Raw genomic sequence first — 26,114 nt, 5'->3', positions numbered from 1 at the left:
AGTGCATCCCAGGCTTGGGGGGTAGGGAGGGGAAGGTGGGGATTTTTAGCTACTGTTCTTACAATACCGTCATACTAACTACCTTTACTAAGAGTTTTTTAAAACGTATAATTTCTGAAAGCAGAAACTAGCAATTTTTTTTTTGTATCCACAGTGCCTGGGCACACAGTTGGTGTTTAATAAAGCCTCATTGACTGATAAAGTGATTGATCCAGAGTTTTAAAATATTTCTTAAAATGTTAATAAGAAGTCAAAAAATTTTCAATTATCACTTACTAGTTCTTCATGGTCTTTACTTGTGCTCATAGTGTAGGAGTATGGAAACAGCACCATCTGAGAGTATGAATGCATAGTTAAATATGCTTTAATATGATCCAGATTTCTCCTGAGGAAGCTAGCTACTGCCTTTACTTCTGGTTCTGACTCAGGATATGGTCCGCAGTAAATTTCCCTGCATGATGAGTTCGATGCCCCTACCTCTGGAACAAAAATCAATAGAAATGATCCCTGAATATGCAAAAGAAATGGATTCTTCTGGCTTCTCAGAAACCATTGTCATTTATATCCCCACCCCACCTCTTTCCCCATCTATGTTGTATTCTGAAGTCTGTGGCTTACCTTTTTAGAGAAATGATGTAAGAATCACTGGGAAGAATTCTATTCCATCTATGGTTTCCATTCCAACTAGCATATCTCTCACGCTTGCTGAATGTTGGGCTTATAGTTTTTCTGGAATATATTTGTCTTGGTATTTACTACTGAAATTTGAACCTAGTTTTTCATGACTCCAGGTCAGGTCTTTCCAATTGAAAAAAAAAAGCACTATATTTGGAGTTAAAAGACTTGGATTTTACTATATATTTTACTATAATATAATCATGGACAAGCAATTTAACCTCTCTGAGCCTCGGTTTTCACATGTATTAAATGGGATAATAATACTTGTTCTGATTACGTGATGGAATTATTTTTAGGAATCTGATAAGATAATGTATTAACATGCTTTGTAAATCATAATTGTCATAAAATGCCAGTTATTATCATTTCTGTATGGCCATGTAGAGTGACTCAAAGCCAGGAAGGCTTGTTGTTGAATGTATGTACATAATAAAAGCAGAAATTTGGAACAAATAAGTGAGATGGAAGGTGATGTCTTATAGTGACTCCACCTGACTTTTTTTCTTCTTGCCTTCCCCACCTTAATTTTCATGGGGTACTCAAGCAACTGGGGGGAGGAGGCTGAAGGAAAATTATGATGCCACAAACCCACGTAGATCCTAGAAGGGTTCTTTGTCTGAGTTCCTTGAAATGGATTTGGGGGGAAGTGGGTCCCCATAGAAGGGTAAAGTGAGATTTACAAAGACCTTTTATTCTAAGATAGACATAGGTACATGCATATGGCTCCTGATGGCAAGAGAATGTTAGTTCAAAGACAGATAAGATGGAGAGTAGGCTAGGGGGTCTAACTAGCCAATGACTCTGTGTTAAGGGTCCACCATTCTAATTTAAAGAAATAAACCTTTAACACTGCACTCTAATCTAAAAGAGGGAAGAATCCAGTCCCTCTCGTAAGGGAAGGATATATCACCTCAGCTGAGGACTCCAGCTGAGGCCTAGTAGGGGTCAACAGTGAGAGCAACTGAGGAGAGAAGGCTGGGGAGTAGGAGAGGCACAAGAAACTTAGAAGAAAAGAACAGTCAAAATATGTTGGGATGTGGTGCACAAGAAAAGGTCCCTGAAAAGAGCAATTTCTAGCAGAGTATTGATCCAACAAGAGAAGTACAATAAAATCATCAGATGACATCACTGTCGTATCATCAGTTGCTTCTACATGTGTGTGCCTTAGTCACATGTTCCTCATGTATGTCCATTCACAAACATACAAATACACTCTAGCCACACATGTCCCCTACAGATATGCCACAGATTCATGGGCAAAATATTCTATTGCTTTTTTTTCTTACTCTGCCATTTCATGAATGTCTTTGTTTTGAAATAATAGTATTTTCTGAATGACTAAAAACAATAAGCATATCAGTGGGGGCTTATGAGCTATGGTTTTTAGTGATTATGATAAGAATACCTTATATTTGGGACAGTTTTCGGGGGAAGGCTCACATATAAATGAAGGGCACCCACAAGTCCTAAAGACATAATGGGGGACTAGAAAAAAATTAAAAGACACAAGCCCAACCTGTCGGTCTGGTTGGGGATACCCAATATAATATTCATGGGGGGAGGGGGAAGCAAACCTCAAGAATGCTTACAAAACAACATCTAAATGAGGGTATGTAGAACTAATTTAAAACCAATAAAAATAAATTTATGAGACTTTTCATAATTCTTTTGTTATGCTGTAATAATGTTATTATGCTATGAATATAATTAGAATTAAGTGGGAAATTGCCTAAAGATTAGAAATCTGTTTATTAGAAGTCTAGGAGATTTGTGTTGTGATAATATTTGTTGCAATGGGATTGGCCTATAATATAGAGAGAACATAAGTAGGTCCATCTTTTATCATCTTTTCACCAAGTCATTTGGAATTTGGAATCACTTTCCCATTGAAAGAAAAAAAAGAAAAAAACAATGCTGAGAGTCAGTGGGATGCAGTGGATAAAGACCTTGGAGTCAGAAAGACCTAGATTCAAGTCCCAGCTCTAACACATTGCTATATGTGACCGTGAACAAGTCCCTTAATCTCTCACTGTCCCCAAACAATCTCTAGCCCTATGAATTTCAGGGAAGGTGCTGATCAGCCTTAAGAAAGGAAGTTCCTCATCTGCAGCTTCCTACACCAAATAATAGGTCTGGCATGAAAAAACTATGTTACAAATCAGGATGGAAGTCCCAGGCTATCTGAAAAAGTCTTTTTAACTTGTAATGAAGGTAGAAGTATAGTATTAACAGTTTGATTTCTTAGCCCTAGAAGCAAAGTTTGTAGCTGCAGCAAAGAAACTTTGTCTCCTTCCTGTTCCTACAGAGAGGGCAAACCCAAGCTAAAAATCTGCCACATTCTGCTTGTCACTAGCACAATCGCATCTCCCTCTAGCCTACCATTTATTTCCACTGTAGGTACTACCCTTCTCCAAGTCAAGGAGGTTGCAGAAAAAAAAATTAGGGAACCACAGAAGATTGTTGTGGAGGCAGCTAAGTGGCTCAGTGCATAGAGTGCTGGGCCTGGAATCAGGAAGCCCCAAGTTCAAATCTAGCCCCAGATTCTAGATGTATGACCCTAGGCAAGTCATTTAACCTCCGTTGGCCTTAATCCATTGGAGAAGGAAGAGGAAAACCACTGTAGTATCTTCGCCAAGTCCATGGGGTCACAAAGAGTAAGACATGACTGAACAACAGGTGCTTTATGTATGCTATCTCATTCAATCCTCCAAATAACCCTGTGAGATAGGTGATGTTATAAACATTCTGACTTCCCTTAAAAACATATTTTTGAATTGTCATTCAATATCTTATCTAATTTTTTTTTACATTTCCAAATTTCACCATTTATCAGGGCAATAAATTTACTACTTTGTGAAAAGTAAGCCTTCCTTTATTTTGTTCTAAACTCTGCTCTTTCCTCTAGTTTCATTAATCTGAGATTTAGTAGATAAACTCACTCCGTCCATGCCATGCCTGATTGTATAGACTTTGATCATGTTGGTCCTGGCTCTCCTTTTTCCAGACAAGAGTATTCATCTTTGCTTAACCTGCTTTCATACGTCAGTGCTTATCCCTTCCCTCATTACATTTTCCTTTCTCTGGGCATTCTCTACAACTGTTAGGTCTTTCTTTAGGCTGCCAACTAAGGCAATATTATGATTATATTGAAGGAATTCTTCAGCGGTCATAAGTTTCTAGCCTGCAAGAAAAAGATATGAGGAAAATGAAACTAGAGAAGTCAAGTTATCAGACAAGGTCACACAGGTAAATAGCTCACATCTATATGACCTCTTATGATTTGCAAATGCTTTATGTACATTATCTCGTTTGGTCCTCACAATTATCCAGTGAGGTATGTGGTAGGTATTATTATCCTCATTTTACAGATGAGGAAATTGAAACCAATAGATATTACTTGAATTACTCGTTGTTGTTACTCTTCAGTCATGTCCAACCCTCTGTGATCCCATTTGGGGTTTTCCAATGAGATATTTCACATTGTCTTCTATTTTTTTCATTCTTTTGGTTCTGTTTTATAATTTCTTGATTTCTTGTAAAGTCATTAGCTTCCATTTGCTCCATTCTAATTTTTAAGGAATTATGTTCTTCAGTGATCTCTTGGACTTCCTTTTCCATTTGGCCAATTCTGCTTTTTAAGGCATTCTTTTCCTCATTGGCTTTTTGGACTTCTTTTGCCATTTGGGTTAGTCTATTTTTTAACATGTTATTTTCTTCAGTATTTTTTGGGCCCCATTTGGGGTTTTCTTGGCAAAGATTCTGGAATAGTTTGCCATTTCCTTCTCCAGATCATTTTACAGATGAGGAAACTGAGGCAAACAGAGGTTAAGTGACTTGTTCAGGGTCACACAGCTAATATCTGAAATCTCATTTGAATTCAGGTTTTCCTGAGCCTGGCACTCTGCACTATGGTGCCATCTAGCTGCCCTAATTAAATTACTCAGGGTGACCTAATTAGTAAGTTTCTGAAGAGGGATTGTAGTCCCAGCTGTTCCTAACTCTAATTCCAGGATTCCTTCCATGCTGTCAATAAAAACAGATCTAACCAAGGAACATTTCTAGTCAGACAGCACATGTCAGAGCATCATATTAATTGAAACAAGTAGTCTCATAATATTTCCCATTTATTTTTCCTGATCTCTTGGGCAAATGCTAAATCCTCCCTCCCCAATATCCCCACATTCCTGTTTTCATTTTTTTTAGATAAGAAACTTTACTTATGCTATTTTCAACAAGTAAGGATGCAGTTAAACAAGCTAAACTTGAGTTTTAACTCATCCATAAATCAGTAATTGTTTAAAAAGTGATTGTTCCCAAACATGTTGATAATGCCACTTTTGGTCAGATTCTAGAAACGACACATTTCAGAATATAACAAGAGCAGCAATGATAATAATCACTAGCATTTATATGGTGCTTTAAGGCTTAAAAAGCACTTTACATATATTATCTCACTTATACATATATTTATCCTTTTATTCACCTTAAAATAGCAACTACTAAAAATGCAGAAAACCAGTTACAAGGAAAATCTAAAATGCTCATTTGCTTTTAAAAAAAATGTGTGCAATACTAGCAATCTTCTGTAGAAAGACAAGTGAACATTCAGTTCTGTCTGGTTTAAGGCAAAAACCTTAATAGTCACTTTAAAGTGACTTTAAACAAAGTGACATTAAACATTTAATGCCATGTTTAAAATCAAACACTACTCAAAATGTGTTTTAAACTTTCCCTTTTCTAGGTTCTCAGCAAGCAAACTATGGCCTCAGATCAGCTAAAAGTTCACCACAAACCTCAAGAGAGTCTCCATAGTTAATAAGCATTTATTAAGTGCCTAGTGTATGCCAGGCACTGTGCTCAGCATAAGGGATACAAATACAAAAAGAGAGTGTTTGCCCTCAAGGAGCTTACAGTCTATCAGGTGAAGAAAACACACAAAAGGAAGCTGGTGGAGAAGTAGTGCAGCCAGGTGAGAAATGAAGAAATGTTCTGAGCTATTCCCTGTCCCCCTTGCCCCCCCATGAAAGTTTTGGAGTTCATGGCTCCACTCTTCAATCAGAGAGCTATAAAGAGGAGTACCAAGGCTCATTGTAGAAAAGTTGGAGACGTCTCACAGTGGTGCAACCCAGTGAGAAATGAGAATGGTTTTGTTTCAAATTAGAAGGTTCCTCTGTACCACTTTTCACAATATAATGGTCCAAACAGCCCCAAACAGCCAGACCAGAGACATGGATCCAAACTCAACACAGAAACATCAGTATAGGGGCAGGGAAGTCATGCCACTTCAGCCACAAAATAGAAAAGTTTACAAGAGATTGAGGGATTTTGTCTTAGAACTTTGACACAACTAGAGTGGATATGAGCATCCAAAGGGAGTCCTGTGATTCACATCGGGGCTGGGCTGCCAGATTTCCCCCTACTCCCCTTCTCTGGCCGGGGTGAGGGTTTTTCAGTTCCCCCAACCTCAGAAATGTGCTCTTCTTGAGAAAGGCACTGAAACAAATTCTCAAGAATGCAGAAACTTATTCCATAAGCTCAACTTCTGATTCTTCCAAGTTCCCATCATCCTCAGGTTAGCACCATTATAACTAATCACTTATTCTGGCTAAACATTAAGGCAAAGGCTACATCTATGACTACCAAAGTCATAGGCGACTGAGTCATTACAACATTGAGGAATCAGGGCAGAAAAACAACCAAATTGCTCAGTACTTTACAGTCCCAAAGGGCATAGGAAAAAGGTGGGTCAGTGTGGGAGCCAAGACTAACCAGAATATTAAGAAAATAACACCCCTCTCCCAAGCTGCCCTCTATAAATTCCCTTTTGCTCAAAGATTAATCCTCCTTTCAGCTACTACTTTCTCTTTTTAAATTAATATATTTCAGGTGATAAGAAGCCAAGAGTCCTCATTCATGCTCCCTCATCCTCCTTTCTCATTCTCTAAGAGGTAAATCAAACCTGAAAATCTGATCCTTCAGTTCCCCACCCCTTTTCACTCTTTGGACCCTATTTGCCCATAGCTCATCTGTCTCTCATATGAACTTCCCTTACCTCCCCTCCCAGAACAGTGTTCTCCAGAAGTCAAGCTGGGAAGAGGAGAGGAAGGAGCGTCAGGGGACTCTTAGGAACTGATAACATGTCCCAACCCAATCTCATGTTTGGTTCCTGAGCCAGGAAAGTCACGACAACTTCCACAGATAGAAGGTCCTCATCCTTTGGTGGAATCAAACTCATCATCATCATCATCCTTGTCATCACTAGTATTTACATAGCACTAGGGTTTTCAAAACATGTTATCTTGTTTGATCCTCACAAAGACTCTTTGAGAGAGGTAGGTAAAAAAGTATTGCCATTTTATAGAATGAAATGAAGGCTGGAAAAGGTTAAATAAGGTTGGCATAATGAAGCTATGCCTCTTGAAGCAACAGAATTACTTAGTGATCTCCTTGTAGATGAGACCCTCAAATGCCCTAACACTGAGAAGGTCCTGGCGCAATGGGTTGGAGAGGTTCTCAAATGAAGTATCCTCACCTGAGAGATAGTAAATGGTCCCTATGCAGGGGACTATAAGTCTGACAGAGATGTGTTAGAGAAGTCCAGTCCTTATGGGTATTCAGAGTGACATTAATGCAATCCTTCATATGGAAGACTATGGTGAGTCTTCTTCCAGGAGAATGGAAGTACCATGGAGAGCCACTGGAGCATGCAAAAACATTCTGTTACTGATTCTGATGTGCTAACCATGTGGTAGACAGCAGCCTCTTTGATTGGTTACAATTGCATAACTGGAACTAGGGGTGCCTTTGTAAGGCATTAGTCAGCCTCAGCCACTTTTCTTGATTTGGCCTTTCATCTTCAACTGATTTCTTCCTGGTTGACAGTGTCCAATGAAAGATAGTGCTGTAAGAGGAGAAGCCTTGGACCTTCTCTCCACCCAATGCTAACAGGTGGCCCTGTGAATACGGGCCTTAGTTTCCTTGCCTGCCTTGGAGGTTGTTGTTTTGTTTTGAGTGAAAGAAGTTCAAGACTACGATCTTGTCAGTTTCAAGAATGAGCCATCATCTGAGAGTCAAGTCCACACTGTGTTCTATAACCAGCCCAGAACTGATGCCCCAAGGAGCAGGGAGTGACTTCCAGGATTCAGCCAAGTGGGAGCTAAGACTAGGACTCATCCAACATCACTGCCACATTTGGATATGAACTCAGTGGGACGAAGGCTACATAGAAAATTTGTGCATTCTGAGCCCTTTCTCCCCAGAGACTGAAGTAGGATGGGAAGAGTGTACTACGAAGGTGTTGGGGGGGGGTGGTGCAGGGAATGATGGTGCTTCTGTTCTTACTATATATTTAAAATAAATATCCCTCTGTAAAAGTGAATTGATTAAATGGAGCTGAGGTGCTAGTCATTAGTAGCTAATAGTGGAGGGAATACCACTGGATAGGAGCTCAAACCAAAGGCATTAGAGAAAAGATACCCCAGAGGTTGTTGTTTAGTCAATTAGTGGTACACAGCTCTTCATGACCCCATTTGGGGTTTTCTCGGCAAAGACACTGGAGCGGTTTGCCATTTCTCTCTCCATCTCATTTTACAGATGAGGAACTGAGGCAAACAGGGTAAAGCAATTTGCCCAGGGTCATACAGCTAGTAAATGTCTGAGCTCAGATTTGAACTTAGGTCCTCTTGACTCCAGGCTCAGTGCTCTATCTACTGAGTCACCTAGGTGCCCTGGGGGTACCCACCTACAATCCTGAAGAGGAGATGTAGTTAGCCTGCTCCAGGATCATGAAGCCAAATTGAGGGGATAGGAGAGTGGACTGGCCAACAAAGCTGACCTGGGGCTCTGACTCAGTAGCTCTCAGGGCCATTTGCAGCTTAGCACAGACTCTACCACTGGTTTTTGTTTCCCTTTTTCCAAACCACGTAACCATTGGGCACAAGGGTTTTTATTTTTACCAGACTCCTTTCTGCTATTCAGAATGTTGTAATATCGTGATGGAGAAAAAAAACACAGTGTCCTGGGCCCAAAAGACAGGAAACTTATACTCTAGTCTCAGCTCTATCACAAACTAGCTGTGTGACTTTGGACAACTCATTTAATGTATCTGAACCCCAATTTCCTCATCTGTAAAATGACAGCAGTGGAATAGGAATTTGAAAGTCTCTAAGAGCCCTTCCAGATGTAACATTTTATGAATGTATGGTGTCATTTCTGAAGAAGACAAAGATTATAGGAGAGAAACTTTATATTACTGTATTAATCTATCTTGCATTACCCTCTCCTGCTCATCTCTTGCCACTGCCTAATCTACTTTCTTCTTCCAACTTGGGCTAGTTTTCTTCTCTGAGAAGGTAATTTCACTGCTGATGACTGAGATCAGTTTTTGAATTAGACTCACCAGAAAGATGAAATACCCTAACATGTACTAAGCACTTGGTGACTTGGTTTACCTCAGATATGATCTGTAAACAGTCTTGTATGAATCTCTGAAATTAAGTCTCTATCATTCCAGTGGGTGCTAGAAAGAAAGAAAGAAGGAAGGAAGGAAGGAAGGAAGGAAGGAAGGAAGGAAGGAAGGAAGGAAGGAAGGAAGGAAGGAAGGAAAAGAAAAGAAAAGGAAAAAGTGGTAGCCTAATAGATAAGAAGTGCTTAAGGAAGATTTTCAGTCTTTTTTTGTTCAGTGACAAGCCTACCAGAAGTAGTAGTCTGGGTCCTTAGAGTCATTTTTTTCTAGAATGTTCTCTTTAAAGAACTCACTGTCCAAAATATCACTTAAATTTTTCCCAACTAAATTTAGCCTCAGAAAAGTTAAATAGCTTGTCCAATACTTCTATAGTTCAACTCTTCACTAAACCAGAATGTGTTTTTTTCTTTTTTCAGTGGTCCAAATAAATGAAGTTTTACTGTATCTGGCTACAGCAGACAGAAGGCTAGCCTCAGATTGGAAATATCTGAGTTCAAGTCCTACTTCTGACACATACTGGCAAGGTGACTCTGGGTAAGTCACTTAATCTTTCTGTGTCCTAGGTAATTCTCTAAGGTACAGAGAAGTGGCTAACCAGCCCTGGAGAAGGAAATTCCTCATAATGGAGTACTCTAGGTTAATAAATGTCCAGGTTACTCACTCTCACAACATCTAACAGTATAAAGGACATATCATACCACACCAATGTTTGGAAGCAAAGTTCCTGTTCAGATCCGTCCCGACGCATACATTTCCCTCATGCCGGGAACGGTTCTTTCTCCACATTCGGTCCTAAGCAGAGAGGAAAAGTGAGAGGCCAGCCTGGTTAAAAGGAAAAAATCACTTACAAAGTCCTAAGCGGTTTACACTGGATAGCCTTCCTTCACTCTTCTCAGGTCACTGCTTCATCCTGCTACTCTTTCTTCCTCTCTGAACTGCAACTTTCTCATCCTGCCCACAGCTGGTACCACACCTGACTACTGGATTATTTTTACTAATCTCCTAGTTGGATTACTTATTGTTACTTTCCTTTCCCTCTAATTTATCCTACAGGTCACGTTCTCCCTCAAGGTCATTTGGAGCCCCTTCTTAGAAGCTTACAATGACTCATGTTGTGTCATTCCATCCCAAAGTAAATAGTGTAGAGACTCCTTAGTCCAAGGCAAATCACAATCCTAACAACCTTAGGAGACTGTTCCATGAATTTCTGTAACTAAAAATAATTATCACCTGGTGGCCAAGACAAATGATGATTTCAGCACCAGACAAGTAGTCAAAGCCCTTCCAGTTTGGCAAGCCCTAAAGAAGCTGATGTTATTTAAGCAGAGCCTGTGAGAATACAGAATCACCTGTACACCTCAATGAGGCATCACAGCAGTGCTTTATGGGCAGGTGGCATGATAAGAACCATGCTGGACAAGAATGCATCAATTATAACCTGACCCACCTGGGTGAGATAACATCCATCTATGTGTGTATCTAAACAGAAAGGAATAGAAGAGAAATAGAAATTATACTCTCCTGCTTAGAGGTGGTTGGCCTCAATAATTTGGGGGGACAAGTCACTTTCATCTTATGAATTTTTTTCTTCTTTGATTCATAGAATCTTTGAAGTGGACTAGACGTTAAAGGTCAACTAGTCCAACTTCCCTGTCAATGTAGGAATCCATTTTATAAAAGCTAGCCTCTGCTTCAATAGGTTTCATGACAAAGAGCAAACTATTCTACAAGTTGTGCATCCTTTGTTCTCAAAGAGGACCAATGACATCAGGAGGGTGATGTCTTGACTTGCTCATGAATTGGATTTAAGTGAAGCAGGGCTGTGGAAAGTCATCAGCCTCATTCTCTCCTCCAAGTCATCAGAGTCCAATTGCAAGACAAAAGTCAAGATGACTGGTGATGACCCAGGATGACATTCTACAAGTGGCAAAGCAGTAAAGTCGGTCCATATCAGGACAGAGCTAGTGGTTAACAAATTCTTCCTTATAACTCTTTTATTTTTAATTTAATAGCTAGCATTTATATAGCACTTTGAGGTTGGCAAAGTGCTTTACATATGTCATCTCATCTGATCCTCACAACAACCCTGGGAGGTAGGTGCTATTATTATCCCCATTTAACAGATGGGGAAACTAAGAAGGAGAGAGATTAAATGAGTTGCCCAGGGTAACACAGGCAATAGTAAACAAGGCAGGATTTGAACTTGAGTCTTCCTGACTCCTAGTCAAGGGCTCACATTTATATAACACTTTAAAATTTGCCACATGGTTTCCTCATAATCCTGCGGGGAAGGAAATAAATAAAACTCTATCCACTGTGCCATCTGGCTACCTCTAACTTTTACCCATGGATAACAGTAGTAGTAGTAGTAGTAGTAGTAGTAGTAGTAGTAGTAGTAATGGCTAGCATTTATATAGGACTTTCAAGTTTTCAAAGTGCTTTTCATATGTTAGCCCATTTGCCATTAATAGCTAGCTATAGAGAATGTCTATTTTTTTGGGGGGGATGTTTTAGATGAAATTCTTATTAAGGTACAAGCTGAACTAGATATACTCTAAGGTCCCTTCCAACTCAGATTCTATGATTCTTTAGTAATAAGCTGTTAAGGCCCACAGACCACTATCTGTGTGAACCTCATAAGAGGTATCCACTCATGACCCCATGCAGAGAATGTTAAGATGTTAAGTCCCTTTCACTTACTCTTTTCCATGTGTAATCATAACCATCTACATTTAACAAAGGCATGACATAGAAATCTAGATGATTCAGAAGCTTGGTGATTTTAGCTTGTTTTCCATAAAACTGGGTTGCCTAAAAATCAAAATAAGATGCAATTAATTATTTTCTTAATTCCTTTCAGCAAAGGCACTGTATTTGCCTCATATATTAAGTTTGTGGACTTTACTCCTTGAAAGTTTATTCATTCCACAAAAGAACTAAAGCTTCAACCTCAGTACAATGCTACTCCATTCCAGCAGGTGGTTCCATCATGGACACATGGTCTGGACAATTAGCATAAATGTGATTCATTAACTGTTGGTGGAGCTGTGGACTGGTCCAGTCATTCTGGAAAGCAATTTAGAACTATTCCCACAACATTACTAAACTTTGCCATACCTTTTGACCCAGTGATATCATTATTAGTCCAAAGAGATCAAGGAATCAAAAGAACTGTCCTTTATATAACAAAATATTTGGAACAGCACTCTGTGGTAGCAAAAATTATAGTATGTTCTTATGGGAAATTATAATAACCACTTTCTGATGCAATTTCTAGCAATGTTTTATGGAAAAAATGGAGACTGGCTTAATCTAGATAATTCACGCCAGTCATTTACACTACAAAAAAAACCTTTCTTAATGAAATTCTCAAGATAATGGATTCATTTTTTTCATTTCATTTAGTATGCATAAGCACATCCAAAGTCTAATAATATTAATTCTTAACTTAAATTCAGCATGGGGTAGGAAAGAAGGATGAAACTTTCAAGACTGAATTATTAGAAACAAAATAAAGAACAGGGCTGAGATCATTCTTCCAAACACTAGAAAGGGGACTATGGACTCACATAACCTATGAACCACAGGCAGAAAGCTGGAGCCACCCATTCTCGGGCATGGATACCACAGTCAATCCATATAGCATTTCTTGATGTGTTTCCCTTTATAGAAAGCTGGACAAGAAAGAGAAAATTTCTAGTTGAAAATGGAGCATGAGTCCAGAGAACTGGTGCTCTAGGTAATAGCTGCATACTTCCTCATGAGAGGTAAGTAGAGATTAAAAAAAAAGGATTATATAGCTCTCATTATCTGATTTTTAAAATTTTCCTGGCACTGAATTCTTAGGAGACTTTAGATTATTTCCTAAAACATGCTGGATAACTTCATGAACAATATCTTCACTTATAATCTTTTTTAAATAGTATTTTATTTTTTCCAATTTTGAGTTCCAAATTTCCCCCTCCCCCATCCCTAAAACAATAAGTAATTTGATCTGGTTATATATGTATAATCATGTAAAACATAATTCCATAGTAGTCATGTTGTGAAAAAAGAAACAGACCAAAAGGAAGAAGACACCAAAAAAATATATAGGAAGTGAAAATTGTTTGATCTGCATTCAGACTCCATCAGTTCTTTCTCTGGGCATGGATAGCATTTTCCATCACTTCATTTATAATCTTGCAAAAGCCTAGGAGCCAGTTTTCAAATGGATGTTTCTTATATCATAATTTTATAAAAGCTTCGGATGTAACTATAAATCTTTACTGAGTGAAGGCATTTCTTCAGGGAGCTAATGAAATGAGGTCCAGGCACATTGCCTTCTGATGATCTAACAGAACCCAGGAAAAGAGTTCAGATAATCCTAAGGTAAAGCCTACAGACTCCTCAGAATCATATTTTTAAATGCATACAAGAAAATACAGAGAGTTACAAAGGAAATCAGTTATATTGAAAAATAGTCTTCAAATATCTTTTTAAAAGTTCTGGCCCCCAGACTTAAGAAACCTTGAACTAGAAGAAGAGATTACTCACATAATTATAATAATAACAGCTAATATTTATATAGTCCTTTAAGGTTTGCAAAGTACTTTACAGATATTATCTCTCTACAGCCCTATAAAGAAGATACTGTTATTATCCTGGTTTTTACTATTCAATTCAATAAACATTTATTCCATGTCTACTGTGTGCCAGACACACTGTGCTAAGCATTAAGAATGAGACAATCCTTGTCCTCAAGGAGCTTACAATGTAATAGAGGAAGACGAAGTTGAAAAATGTTGGGGGCGGTTTTAAAGTGAGGTCCCTGGTATACCACAGGGTACCCAGGAAGGAGGCATGTGTTCAGTGGAGTCAAAGCCAAGCAGAACTGCTAGTGGGAAAAGGAATTACCAGGAAGGTTGTGAGCTCTCTCTAAAGAAAAGTTTTAGAAGTTTAGTGCTCCTTCCTCCAATTGGTTGAGAAAGATAAGGAACTGAGACTGAGCAAGATGAAGTATCTTGTCCAGGATCAAACAGCTAGTATCTGAATCAAGATTTGAACTAAGGACTTCCTGATTCTAAGTAGAGCAGTCTATCTATCCACTGTCACCCAAGTGAGTCCTTCAAATTTCAAGTGTCTCCCAGGAGTCTTTGGCAAGTGGTAGATCACAGCAAATTTGTGGTTGAATTCTCTAATAATGCCTAAAGGTCAATAGTCTATGTTCTTGACTTAAGAGAGAGATACAAGAATTGTTAGAGAGTGAAGTGAGTGAGGCACAGGTGACCATTGTATTCTGAACATCTCCAAGCCTAACCTGTATTCTTGCTCATAAGGCATCTCAAACTGGACGTCTTCAAAATAGAATTCTCTCTTCGCCCGAATCTTATCCCTCTTCCTTTGTTATCGTTGCTGCTGTTCAGTCATTTCAGTAATGTCGGACACTTCATGACCCCATTTGGGGTTTTCTTGGCAGAGATATTGGAGTGCTTTGCCATTTCCTTCTCCAGCTCATTTTACAGATGAGGAAACTGAGGCAAACAGGATTAAGTGACTTGCTCAGGGTCACACAGCTAGTAAGTGCCAGATTTGAGCTCACGAAGATGAGTCTTCCAGACTCCAGGCCTGCTGTTCCATGCACTATGGCACCACCTAGCTGCCCCATCCCTCTTCCTAACTTCCCTGTTTTGGTCACCATCCTTCTGGTCACCCAGGTTCACAACCTCACTGTTATTCTTTGACTATTTATTCTCATTTACTCCATTTATCACATTGCTAGGACTAACATATTTATTTTTTAAAAGATCTTTGAATCTGATCAAATACTTAAATAATTAAGCTGAGAATTCAGAATTTTCATGCCAAAAAAGCATGAAAAAGATTATTTTGACCTAAAAATCTTTTAAAGGCAAGTGTTAAGTAATTGGTCATAAAGAACCTTAGTTTGGTCCTTTATTTTAAGTAGCACTGTATCTTAATGGGCCTTCTAGAATAAGTAAGCTGAAAAATACTCTACAAATTACTTGAATAGCTTGACTTCTTAAATGTTATTTAATAAAGTTAACATTTAATATTGCCCACTGGATGTTGCTAGGTGACGTGGTGGATAGAATGCCAATCCTGGAGTCAGGAAGAATTGAATTTAAATCTGGCTTCAGACACTTACTAGCTGTGTGACTCTGGGCAAGTCTCTTAACCCTGTTTTCCTCAGTTTCCTCATCTGTAAAATTATCTGGAGAAGGAAATGGCAAACCGTTCCAGTAACTTTGCCAAGAAAACCCTAAATGGGGCCACAAAGAGTCAGACATAACTGAACAACAACATTCAAAGTCCTGTGATGTAAGAGGCTATCGGTGTGCCATAAGAAATGATGAAATGGACAGTTTCATGAGAAACTGGGAAGACTTCTATGAACCGATTCAGTGAAGTGAGAAGATTTAGGAGAACAACGGCATTATAAAAAAATGCAACTTTGAAAAACTTTAGGATGCTGACCAATGCAATGACAAACCACAATTCCAGAAGACCAAAGATGAAGCATGAAACCAGAAAGGTAATGGATTTAAAATGCATAATGACAAACACATTTTTAAATATGGCCAATAAAGAAATTTTATTTGTTTGACTATGCATATTTTATAAGGGATTTCTTTTTTATTGCACAACAGGGAATGGAGTGGGAAAGAAAATAAATGGCAGTTCATTAAAAAAAAAATACAATCTTTAAAATATTTCCTGAAGTCCTGATGGCTGTGATCATAAGAATGTATGTAAAATGTTTTGTAAAATTTAAAGTGCTATTAAAATGTTGGCTATTATTAAGTCTAAAAAATGGTAGTATTGAGATTTAAAAGGAATTAGAAATCACCTTGTCCAATCTCTTTAATTTATGAATCAGGAACAAGACCTAAAGAACTAAAGTGACTTGACCAAGGTCACACATTCGAACCCAGCAACTATCATTTAGCACAGTGTGCAACCATATGCCAGGTACTATGCTACATTTTGGGAGCACCTAAATCCAGTGCTGTTGCCATACCATAGCTAACAAATGGGAAAAAAATTAGTTTCTGTTATAGTTGCTGCTGAGGTGGCCTTCCTGACAATAATAAACCAATTTAACTATTTATTATTAATAATAATAAGGGAGGTAGATGCCATTATTATCCCCATTTTACAGAAGAGTAAATAAATGCTGAGAGTGGTTAAGTGACTTGCCCAGGGTCACTCAGGTAGTAAGTGTCTGAGGCTGGATTTGAACTCAGGTCTTCCTTGTATGAGATAATAAAACCAAGTCACAGTATAAAGGAAGATGCCCATTTTTCTGTGTTCCTCAGTTCATGAGGAAGGGAATAAACTAAAAGCAACAAGGAACTAATTTATTTACTTTTAAGTTTTACAAGGACATGGAGGCTCTACATAATGTTTCTCATACCCATATGTTCTAGCCCTGTCCTAGGGACACCTCTGAAACCCTATTTCCCTTGTTAATAAGTTGTCCTTTATATTAGACTTTTACCATTCCTCTGAACATTATTTTGTCTGTGTTTTGTATTTAATTCTTATGTAGGAGAATGGGATGGAGCCAGGATGAAAGAGTAAAGGCAGAGACACAACGGAGCTCTCCCAAATTCCCCTCCAATGTTAAAATAATGCCTCAAAATGAATTCTGAAGTGTGTAACCAACAAAAGGTTGAGATGGAACAATTTTTTAGCCCAAGACAACTTAGAAGGTCAGCAGGAAAGGTTTCTCTCACTAGGGTGAGTGGAGCCCAGTCTTGTGCCAGCCTGGCCAGTGTAGGCTGTGTCCAGTAAGGCAGCAGCAGGTTTTGGCGGCAACTGATTTGGCAGAGGAAGGAGCAGCTTCCAGAGTTCTCAGGCCACAGATGGTAAGAGGGGCTGACAACTGGTCAGGAGGAGATTAAAAGGAACCCTTTGCAGGCACTGAGAGCAGGATTCTGTTGCCTTGCCCATCCACCATCCTGTGTCATAGTCCCAGGGCAAAGAGAAGTACTAGCAGGAGCAGGACCCTGGTTCCATTTCCAGGGTATAAAAGATTACTTGTGGTCACTCACAAACCAGAGCAAGGCCAGGAGAGCAGTGACCATATTTCTTTTTAAATCATATCATATCAGAAGAACTTAAAACTTATGAACCACCCCCCAGAACTAGCTCTGAAAACAGCAGCACAAAAAATCTGAAGCTTGGGGCAATGCCCCCTTCACCCCAGGAGCAAAGGACAACTTTACCATAAAATTAAAAGTCAAGAAATAAGCAGAAAAAGGAGCAAATGACAAAAAAAATCTGACCATAGAAATTATTATGATGACAGGGAAGATCAAAACAATAAATTCAGAAGATGATAAAATCAAAGCAGCTACATGCAAAGCCTCAAAGAAAAATGTGAATTTGTCTCAGGCCCAAAATGAATTCCTGGAAAAGCTCAAAAAGGAGTTTAAAAATGAAATTAGAGAAGTAGAGGAAAAATTGGAGAAAGAAATGAGAGTGATGCAAGAAAATCATGAAAAAAGAGTTTACAGCTTTGGTAAAGGAGACATAACAATATCAAAGAAAATAACACCTTAAAAAACAGAACAGGCTAAATGTTTTTTTAAAGGCACAAAAATCCACTGAAAAGAATACCTTACAAAGGATAACTGGCCAAATGGAAAAGGAGATACAAAAGTTTACTGAATAAATTTTCTTAGAAATTAGAATTGGACAAATGAAAGCTAATGACTCCATGAGACATCAAGGAACAATAAAACAAAATCAAAGGAATAAAAAAAGAAGAAAATGTGAAATATCTCATCAGAAAAACAATTGTCCTGGAAAATAGATCCAGGAAAGATAATTTAAGAATTACTGGACTACCTGAGAGCTGTGATTATTTCTTTAAAAGCTTGGACATCATATTTTAAGAAATTATCAAGGAAAATTGCCCTGATATCCTAGAACCAGAAGGTAAAATAGAAATTGAAAGAATCCACTGATCACCTCCTGAAAGAGATTTGAAAATGAAAACTCCCAGGAATATTATAGCCAAATTTCAGAGTTCCCATGTCAAGGAGAAAATACTACAAGCAGCCAGATATCATGGAGACATATATCCATGGAAACATAGGATTATATAGGATTTAGCAGTTTCTGCATTAAAGGATCAGAGGGTTTGGGATACAATATTTTGGAGGGCAGACAAGCTATGAATACAGCCAGGAATCACCTACCCACAAAAACTTAGTATAATTCTTCAGGGGAAAAATGAATATTCAATGAAATAGAGAAGTTTCAAGAATTCTTGTTGAAAAGACCAGTGCTAAACAGAAAAATTTGATTTTCAAATATAAGAACCAAGAGAAGCATAAAAAAGGTAAACAGGAAAATGAAAATATAAGAGATTCAATAAGGTTAAACTGTTAACATTCCTACATAGGAAGATGATACTCGTAACTCTTAAGAACTTTATCATTACTAGGGCAGGTAGAAAAAGTATACATAGAGAGAAGGCATGAGTATGAGTTGACTATGATGGGATGATATAAAAAAAATAAAATTAAGGGGTGAGGAAGAGAGATGTGCTGGGAAAAGGAAGAAAGAAGAGGTAGAATGGAGTAAATTGTCTCACATAAATGAGGCACAAAAGAGCTTTTACAGTGGAGAGGAAAATGGTGGGAGCAGAGTGATGGGCAATGCTTGAATCTTACTCTCATCAGAACTGGCTCAAAGAAAGAATAACATACACACTCAGTTGGATATAGAAATCTACGTTATGGTACAGAGAAGTAGGAAGAGAAGATGATGACAGAAGGGATGAGGCTGAGGGCAAATTGAGGGAAGCAGTGGTCAGAAGCAAAACACTTCTGAGAAGGGATAGGGCGAAAAGAGAACAAGAAGGATAAATGGGGCAGGGGAGGAAGGGAGGGAAGCAGGTTGGAAGGAAATATACAGTTGGTAATCATAATTGTACATGTTAATGGGATGATCTTGCCCAGAAAATGGAAGTGGATAGCAGAGTAGATTAAAAACTAGAATTCTACAATATGTTGTTTACAAGAAACACACTTGAAGCAGAGAGACACAAACAGAGTAAAAATAAGGGGCTGGAGCAGAATCTATTATACTTCAGCTGAAGTAAAAAAAAAAGCTGGGATAGCAATTATGATCTCAGACACACTAAAAGCAAAAATAGATCTAATTTAAAAAAGATAAGTAAGGAAACTACATTTTGCTGAAAGGCACCATAAACAATGAAGTTATATCAACACTAAACATATATGTACCAAACGGCATAGCATCCAAATTCTTTTTTAAAGAAAGTTAAATGAGTCACAGGAGGAAATAGACAGTAAAATATACTAGTGGAGGACCTAAAATTCCCCCTCTCAGAACTACATAAATCTAACCAAAAATTAAACCAAAAATAAAGAAGTTAAGGAGATGAATAGAATTTTAGAGGTTAGATATGATAGATTTTGGAGAAAATTGAATGGAACAGAAAGAAATATACCTTTCTCTCAGCTGTACATGGCAACTACACAAAAATCAACTATATATTAGGGCATAAAAACCTCACAACCAAATGCACCAAAGCAAAAATATTAAATATAGCCTTTTCCAATCATATGCAATAAAATTACATTCAATAAAGGGCTATGGAAACATAGATTAAAAATTAATTGGAAACTAAATAATCTAATCCTAAAGAATGAATGGGTCAAAGAACAAATCATGAAAACAATAAGTAATGCTATTAAAGAGAATGACAAGATAACATGCCAATATTTATATAATGCTGCCAAAGGAGCACTTAGGGGAAAATTTATATCTCTAAATATGTACATCAATAAAAGAGAAAGAGCAGATCAGTGAATTGGCTATGCAACTAAATAAAAAAATTAGAAAAAAAAAGACAAATTAAAGATCCCTAATTAAGCAGCAAATTAGAAATCCTGAAAATCAAAGTAGAAATTAATAAAATTCAAAGAAAACCATTGAACAAATAAATAAAAGTAGGATTTAGTTTTATTTCTTAAAAAAAACAACAAAATAGATATACCATTGGTTGTTTTTATTTTTAAAAAAAGACCAAATTAATAGTATCAAAAATGAAAAGGGTGAATTCACCACCAAGGAAGATGAAATTAAAGCAATTATTAAGAGCTAATTTGCCCAATTATATACCAAATAAATTTAATAGTCTAAGTGAAATGGATGAATATTTACAAAAATATAAATTTCTCAGATTAAAAGAGGAGGAAATAGAATATTTCAATAACCCTATCTTAGAAAAAGAAATTGAACAAATCATCAATGAGCTCCCTAAGAAAAAAGTCCTAAGGACCAGATGGATTCATAAATGAATTATACGAAACATTTAAAGAACAACTAATTCTAATACTATACAAACTGTTTGGGGAAACAGGCAAAGAAAGAGTCCTATCAAATTCCTTTTGTGACACAAATATGTACTAATACATAAAACTGGAAGAGCAAAGACAGAAATTTCCCTAATGAATTTTGATGCAAAAAATTTTAAATAAAATACTAACAAGGTGAATACAGTACTATATCACAAAGATAATATGCTATGACCAGGTGGGATTTATACCAGAAATGCAAGGCTGGTTCAATATTATAAAACAATCAGCATAATTGACCTTATCAATAACAAAACCAACAGAAATTATATGATTATCTCAATAGATGCAGAAAAAGCTTTCAACAAAATATAACACTCATTCCTATTAAAAACTCTACAAAACATAGGAATTGATGGAGCTTTCCTTAAAATGGCAAGTAGTTCTATCTAAAATGATCAGTAGGCATTATCTGTAATCCATATAAAGGACTTCCCAGTAAGATCAGGGGTGAAGCAAGGATGCCCATTATCACCACTACTATTCAATATTGTGTTACAAATGCTAACTATAGCAATAAGAGGAGAAAAGAAATTAAAGGAATTAGAATACGCACTAAGGAAACAAAATTATCACTTTGCAGATGATATGATGGTATAATTGGAAAATCCTAGGGAATCAACTAAAAACTTAATTGAAATAATTAACAAGTTTAGCAAAGTTGTAGTTCCAAAGGACTTATAATGAAAAACACTATCCACGTCCAGAGAAAAAAACTGATGTGGTCTGAATGCCCATCGAAGCATACTTTTTTTGCTTTCTTTATTTTTCTTAGGATTTTTTGTCTGTATTTTCTTTCACAACATTACTAATATGGAAATACATTTTGCATAACTGCACATGTATAAACTATATCAAGTTGTCTGCCTTCTTGATGAGGGGGAAGGCTGGGGGAGATAATTTGGAACTCAAATTTTTAAAAAATGAATTGTTAAAAATTGTTTTTATGTGTAGTTGGAAAAAATAAAATATTTTAAATTTTTTATGTACATGTTATTCCCTCCAATAGAGTATAAGCTCCTTGAGGTCAAGAATCATTTTATTTTTGTCTTTATATCCCAGTACCCAGTCTGGTGCATGGCTAAAGTCATGCATTCAATTCAATTCATCTAATATCTTGTTATATCATTTAAATGTAAGTTTTAAAGGAAAGACTCAGACAGTTATTTTCATTATTTAGAATTGGAATTTCATCGAGAAAAAGGCTATTCCTGCTCACTCAGAGTTTAGGAGCAGTATTAAGGTATAAGCCTTGAAGAAGTCTGGAATCTAAACTTGGATTATGTAGATTGGTTCTTAGACAGTTTGGGTAGAAAGAATCAAAGGCTTCTAAGACACTCCTAGGAACAATGGGATTTCTAGGATCCTCAGATCTGTCCTGAGCATCCAAAGACATCATAAACAGACTATTGCGCTACAAAGTCTGGCTTGCCTCCTTCTCTTCCTTTGCAAATGAAAGCTCTACACTTGTAAGGGGATAACTCTAATTCTCTTCCATGGTGGCTTTTGAAGAAAATGCAAGAAAAACTGTGAAGGGAAAGACAGAACCTCTCAAAACTGCCTTATACTCATTTTGTATATATTCCAAATATATTTATATGTGCACATGTTATCTCTCCCAATACAATAAAATACAAGTTCTTTGAGGGAAGGGGCTATTCCCTTTTGTCCTTTTATCTCCAATTTTTAGCACAATGCCTGGAATATAATAAACACTTAAATCCTTGTTGATTGGCTGTTGGATTGAAGGAAATGAATTTTTGAGCTGAAAGCCATCTGTCACTGAGAGCCATCACCTTCCCCCCTCTGACAGAGCAGTTACTGTTGCAAAAGGTTACCTTCAAAACATAAAGTGGTCTTTTCTCAAATGAGGATCCAATGTGTATTTTTTCAAGCATATCAGCATATGTCTCAGTCATAACATCTATCCAATAATAAATCTGCCAAAATAGAAATGAACAATTAACTAATAAAATTTCAGATTGCAAATGCAATAAACAATACAATGTAATTTAGTGGACCACAGGAAGAACACAGCTTCTTCAGCAGAAGTAGATGAATTCTCAAGCCATTTTGCACCACGGGGAAGTTATGGAGGGGGGAAACTTTGATTTGTTTTTTTTTTCCCCAGGGGAAAATAAAGGACTGAAAAAGAGTTGAAGCATACATAGGTGATACCAGAGGAAATGGAGAACTACTAAGAAAGTCAAGATCATAGGATCAGAAACTGATAGTTGGAAATGACCTTACATCATCTACTTGAATCTCCTCATTTTATAGATTACAGATTAGATTATTCTATCGATTATATCATATATTATATTCTAGAGATTAGATTCTAGATTACATTTTTCTACAGATTATAGCTATAGATTAGAAACTGAATTCCTAAGAGGTGACATTTACTTGCTCAAAGTGAAACAGCAACTAAATTTCAAGGGCAGGATTTAAACCCAGCTCTTCTGCTTCTAAATCCGTTGCTCTATCCACTATACCAATTAAGAAAAATGAATTGATGTTTATAAGTATTGTGGCTCCTGAAACTTGTTAACATTTTATAAAGATTTTATTAAGAAGGAAAAGTTATGAAAAGTCTCTTCACAAAGAATACCTTTGCATAAGAAATCCATCTCTACAATTCCTAAGTTCTTCCACATATATGACCTTCAGGGAAAATGTCAGTAGCTTTCTGATTTATCTGTTATGAATGAGGTGGTTATCTCTCCATCAATAATTAATTATTGTTTAATTATTCAATTAATTGTTAGTTATTAAATAATAATTAATTCAATTAATAATCAATAATCCATTAATAATTCTATAAAAGAGTGTCATGAAGAAAGCATTTTAGGGTGACTGGGAAGGGAGAGGTTTAGCCTAAGGAAGTACGGTATGTCCTGTGGAAAACCCAATGCTCCTAGCATGACAAGCCATATTTCCCCACTAGAGGGCCACTGGTACTAGGTCAGTACTCCAATAGCATAGAGAGATGCTGTCCATTCTAAGAAACCTTAGTCTCCTACTCTTGATCCTAGGCCTCTCTCAGAGGTTAAGGACCACTCTTGAATAGTCCTCAAGGCTCTGCCCTGACACAAATTCAGCCCTCCTCTGGAGGTAGGCTAAGGAGCTGAGTCAGGTCCTGGGGGGTTAAGTCTACTTTGAGGCAAACCTAGAGGTCTGGATTGGGCTAGAACCTTGGGGTTCTTTGGAGAACTTCCCCAAAATGGAAATAAATTCTCCAGGGCAACTCTATAGCTCATCTGGCAACTAGAACACTATTGCATCCCTATTCGTGATGATCAAGCTCTAGGTCATACTTCTGAAGACAGTTCCAGAGCTGGTATGAAGCAAAGCCCTTAGCACTTGGGGACTGAAGTATCATTTGCCCTCACATCCAGAACAGAATAAGTGTATAAGCTGCATGATGTTATTTTTAGGCCCTTCCAGAGTGTTGTGTGCCCTTTGTATAGCATCTAGTATATAATAGGCATGTAAGAAATGTTTATTAAGTTCACTGTAATTGAAAATATCCACCCTACCTAGGTGAAATATTGACTACAATGCAAATACCAGAAATCCGTTCCTTAGGATTCTTCCTATGATATTCTTCCTAATTGCAATTAATCTAGGCAGAGGCTAAGTTTAATCAATTGATATTAAAGTGTCAGTCATTTAGCAGCTCATTTACTAAGGTTCCTTCCAACCGCAAGATTTTGAGGGGGGCATGAAAGCATTGGCCATCCAATTGTTTCTGGAAGGGTAGGAAAACAGCCCATTGAGGTACCTAAGACAAATTTTGCTTACTTCTGGATGGTACTGTGGGTAACTAGATGGTAACTATCAGAACCCACCTAGCTGTCCTAGAAAAACCATCAGAACCCACCAGAACTCTTTAAACAGATGGTCCTTATTTCCATTTGTTCCAGGGCCTCAATAAATATTTTAGGGACAAACAAGTCTTCCTTTCTTCCATTTCTTTCTTTAATCCAGGCCTAGCTAGCTACTAGTACTGTTTAGGTCAAGGTACAGTTTAGTGGGTAATGCTCTGTAGAAATAATACCAAAGTGGGAAAACAATGTCTGATTGTTTTCCCAGAGCCGGCAAGTAGATATTCTTCTTTCTGTAAGCCTCTTAGAAATGAGGGGAAATTATTTCACTATCTTTCATAGAGTCAGTTTTAAGCCTTTCTCCTTCCTTCTCTTTCTACCCTTCCTCCTAGGGGTTAGGATAATATCATCTTTCATAAGGTTATATATCTGGGGGGGAGGAGGAAGCATATAAAGGCAACATTTACTCAATGCACCCCATCCCCCCAGCTGGTGTGGGGCAAACAAGGCTTTGCCCCAGGCATGGAGGGAATGGCTAGGAGTCCACAGCTTGAGAAGGTAGACAACAGAGATAAAGTCCTCCTGGATCCCCTAGCAAACACAGTATGGGCACACCACATTCAAGACTATATCTATCCCATCTGCCTTCACTTCAGCCTCCCACCCAATCCACACCTGGAGTAGAACGTGTAATTGGGAGAAGTGTGGAGCCCAGTCTTTAAATATCTGAGTAGAGCTGGGTACCTGGAAACATGACTATGTGGGGGGAGCAGAGCATTAGGTTGCTTCCTTCCAAGATGTGGGCCCCAGCTATGTCACACTGTCCACCCTGGCCCTGACCATCTGGAGGCCTTCCTTTCTACTTCATCTTTCCAAGAAAAGTCTGGGTGGGTCAGAGGCCAGAACCAACTACACCCCTGCCATGGCTGCTCAGCAGTTGATGGAAGGAGGGAACATCCTATTTGCATTGAGGGCAGTAAACTCCCATTCTGACCTGCCTATCGAAAGTCAGACTTTCCCTCTTGTCAGAGCAGCAGGAGGAGATTGGGGTTTTACCTATAGGAAGAGGGGGTGGATAGGGCAGGCTCAGGAATGTGTGCCATTCTTCTTTCTTCTTCTTCACCTTCCCCCAATATACATGGCAAGGGTAAGATCACTCAAGCAACAAGTGTGCTCAACCTAGGTCCAGTGAGCAAGGGGCTCCTTTGAATTCCTTGCCTAAAACAAACCTCATCTATCATCAGCAGATTCACAGGATTGTGACTGTTTGTAGACAGGGATGGTGATGAGTACGGGGATGGAAGGAAGCATCAAGTATTTGGAAAAAGGTGTTGGATCCCACTTTGCTCCCATATCTACTATCTTGGGGCCTCCAGACTGGCCAGGAACAGCATAACTAACACCTAGTTAATGAGGTTGATTAATATAAAAAGCAATTGTCCTATATTTCTCTTTCCTTTCATTGCCAAACTCTTGGAAAAAAAACACTATCTAAAATCCTTGCCTTCATTTCTTCTCCTCCCAAACATTTCTCAGCCCCTAGCAATCTGGCTTCTGCCCTCAGCCCTCAAGTGAAACTGTTCTAAGGTTATGTATCTCTCAGCTGTTCTTGTCAAATCTAATAGTCTTAACAAAAATTTTATAAAGAAAAAAATGACTTTGAAAGATTTAAGAACTCTTATCAATATAATAACAAACTATAATTCCAAAGAACTGGAGACATGATGATCCCCAAAGTGCAAAATG

The 26,114-nt window shown here is 37.8% G+C and overlaps 1 protein-coding gene across 2 annotated transcripts in view; it reads right to left on the bottom strand.

Moving 5' to 3' along the window:
* Positions 1-26,114, bottom strand: part of CPB2 (carboxypeptidase B2) — a 50,557-nt gene that overhangs the window by 7,446 nt on the left and 16,997 nt on the right. Inside the window, exons 5-9 of one of the 2 annotated variants that reach the window (XM_036755320.1) lie at positions 22,380-22,481; positions 12,712-12,816; positions 11,843-11,953; positions 9,841-9,934; positions 277-479 (exon numbers count right to left, since the gene is read on the bottom strand). In XM_036755320.1, coding sequence (XP_036611215.1) covers positions 277-479; positions 9,841-9,934; positions 11,843-11,953; positions 12,712-12,816; positions 22,380-22,481 — 615 coding nt within the window. The remainder of the gene's footprint in view (positions 1-276; positions 480-9,840; positions 9,935-11,842; positions 11,954-12,711; positions 12,817-22,379; positions 22,482-26,114) is intronic. The other variant, XM_036755321.1, reaches the window with a different exon arrangement.

This window comes from Trichosurus vulpecula, chromosome 4, assembly GCF_011100635.1.
Source record: "Trichosurus vulpecula isolate mTriVul1 chromosome 4, mTriVul1.pri, whole genome shotgun sequence".
Classification (NCBI taxonomy): Eukaryota; Metazoa; Chordata; class Mammalia; order Diprotodontia; family Phalangeridae; genus Trichosurus; species Trichosurus vulpecula.
Note: the sequence above shows the minus strand (reverse complement) of the source record. Positions and strands in the feature narration are given on the sequence as shown.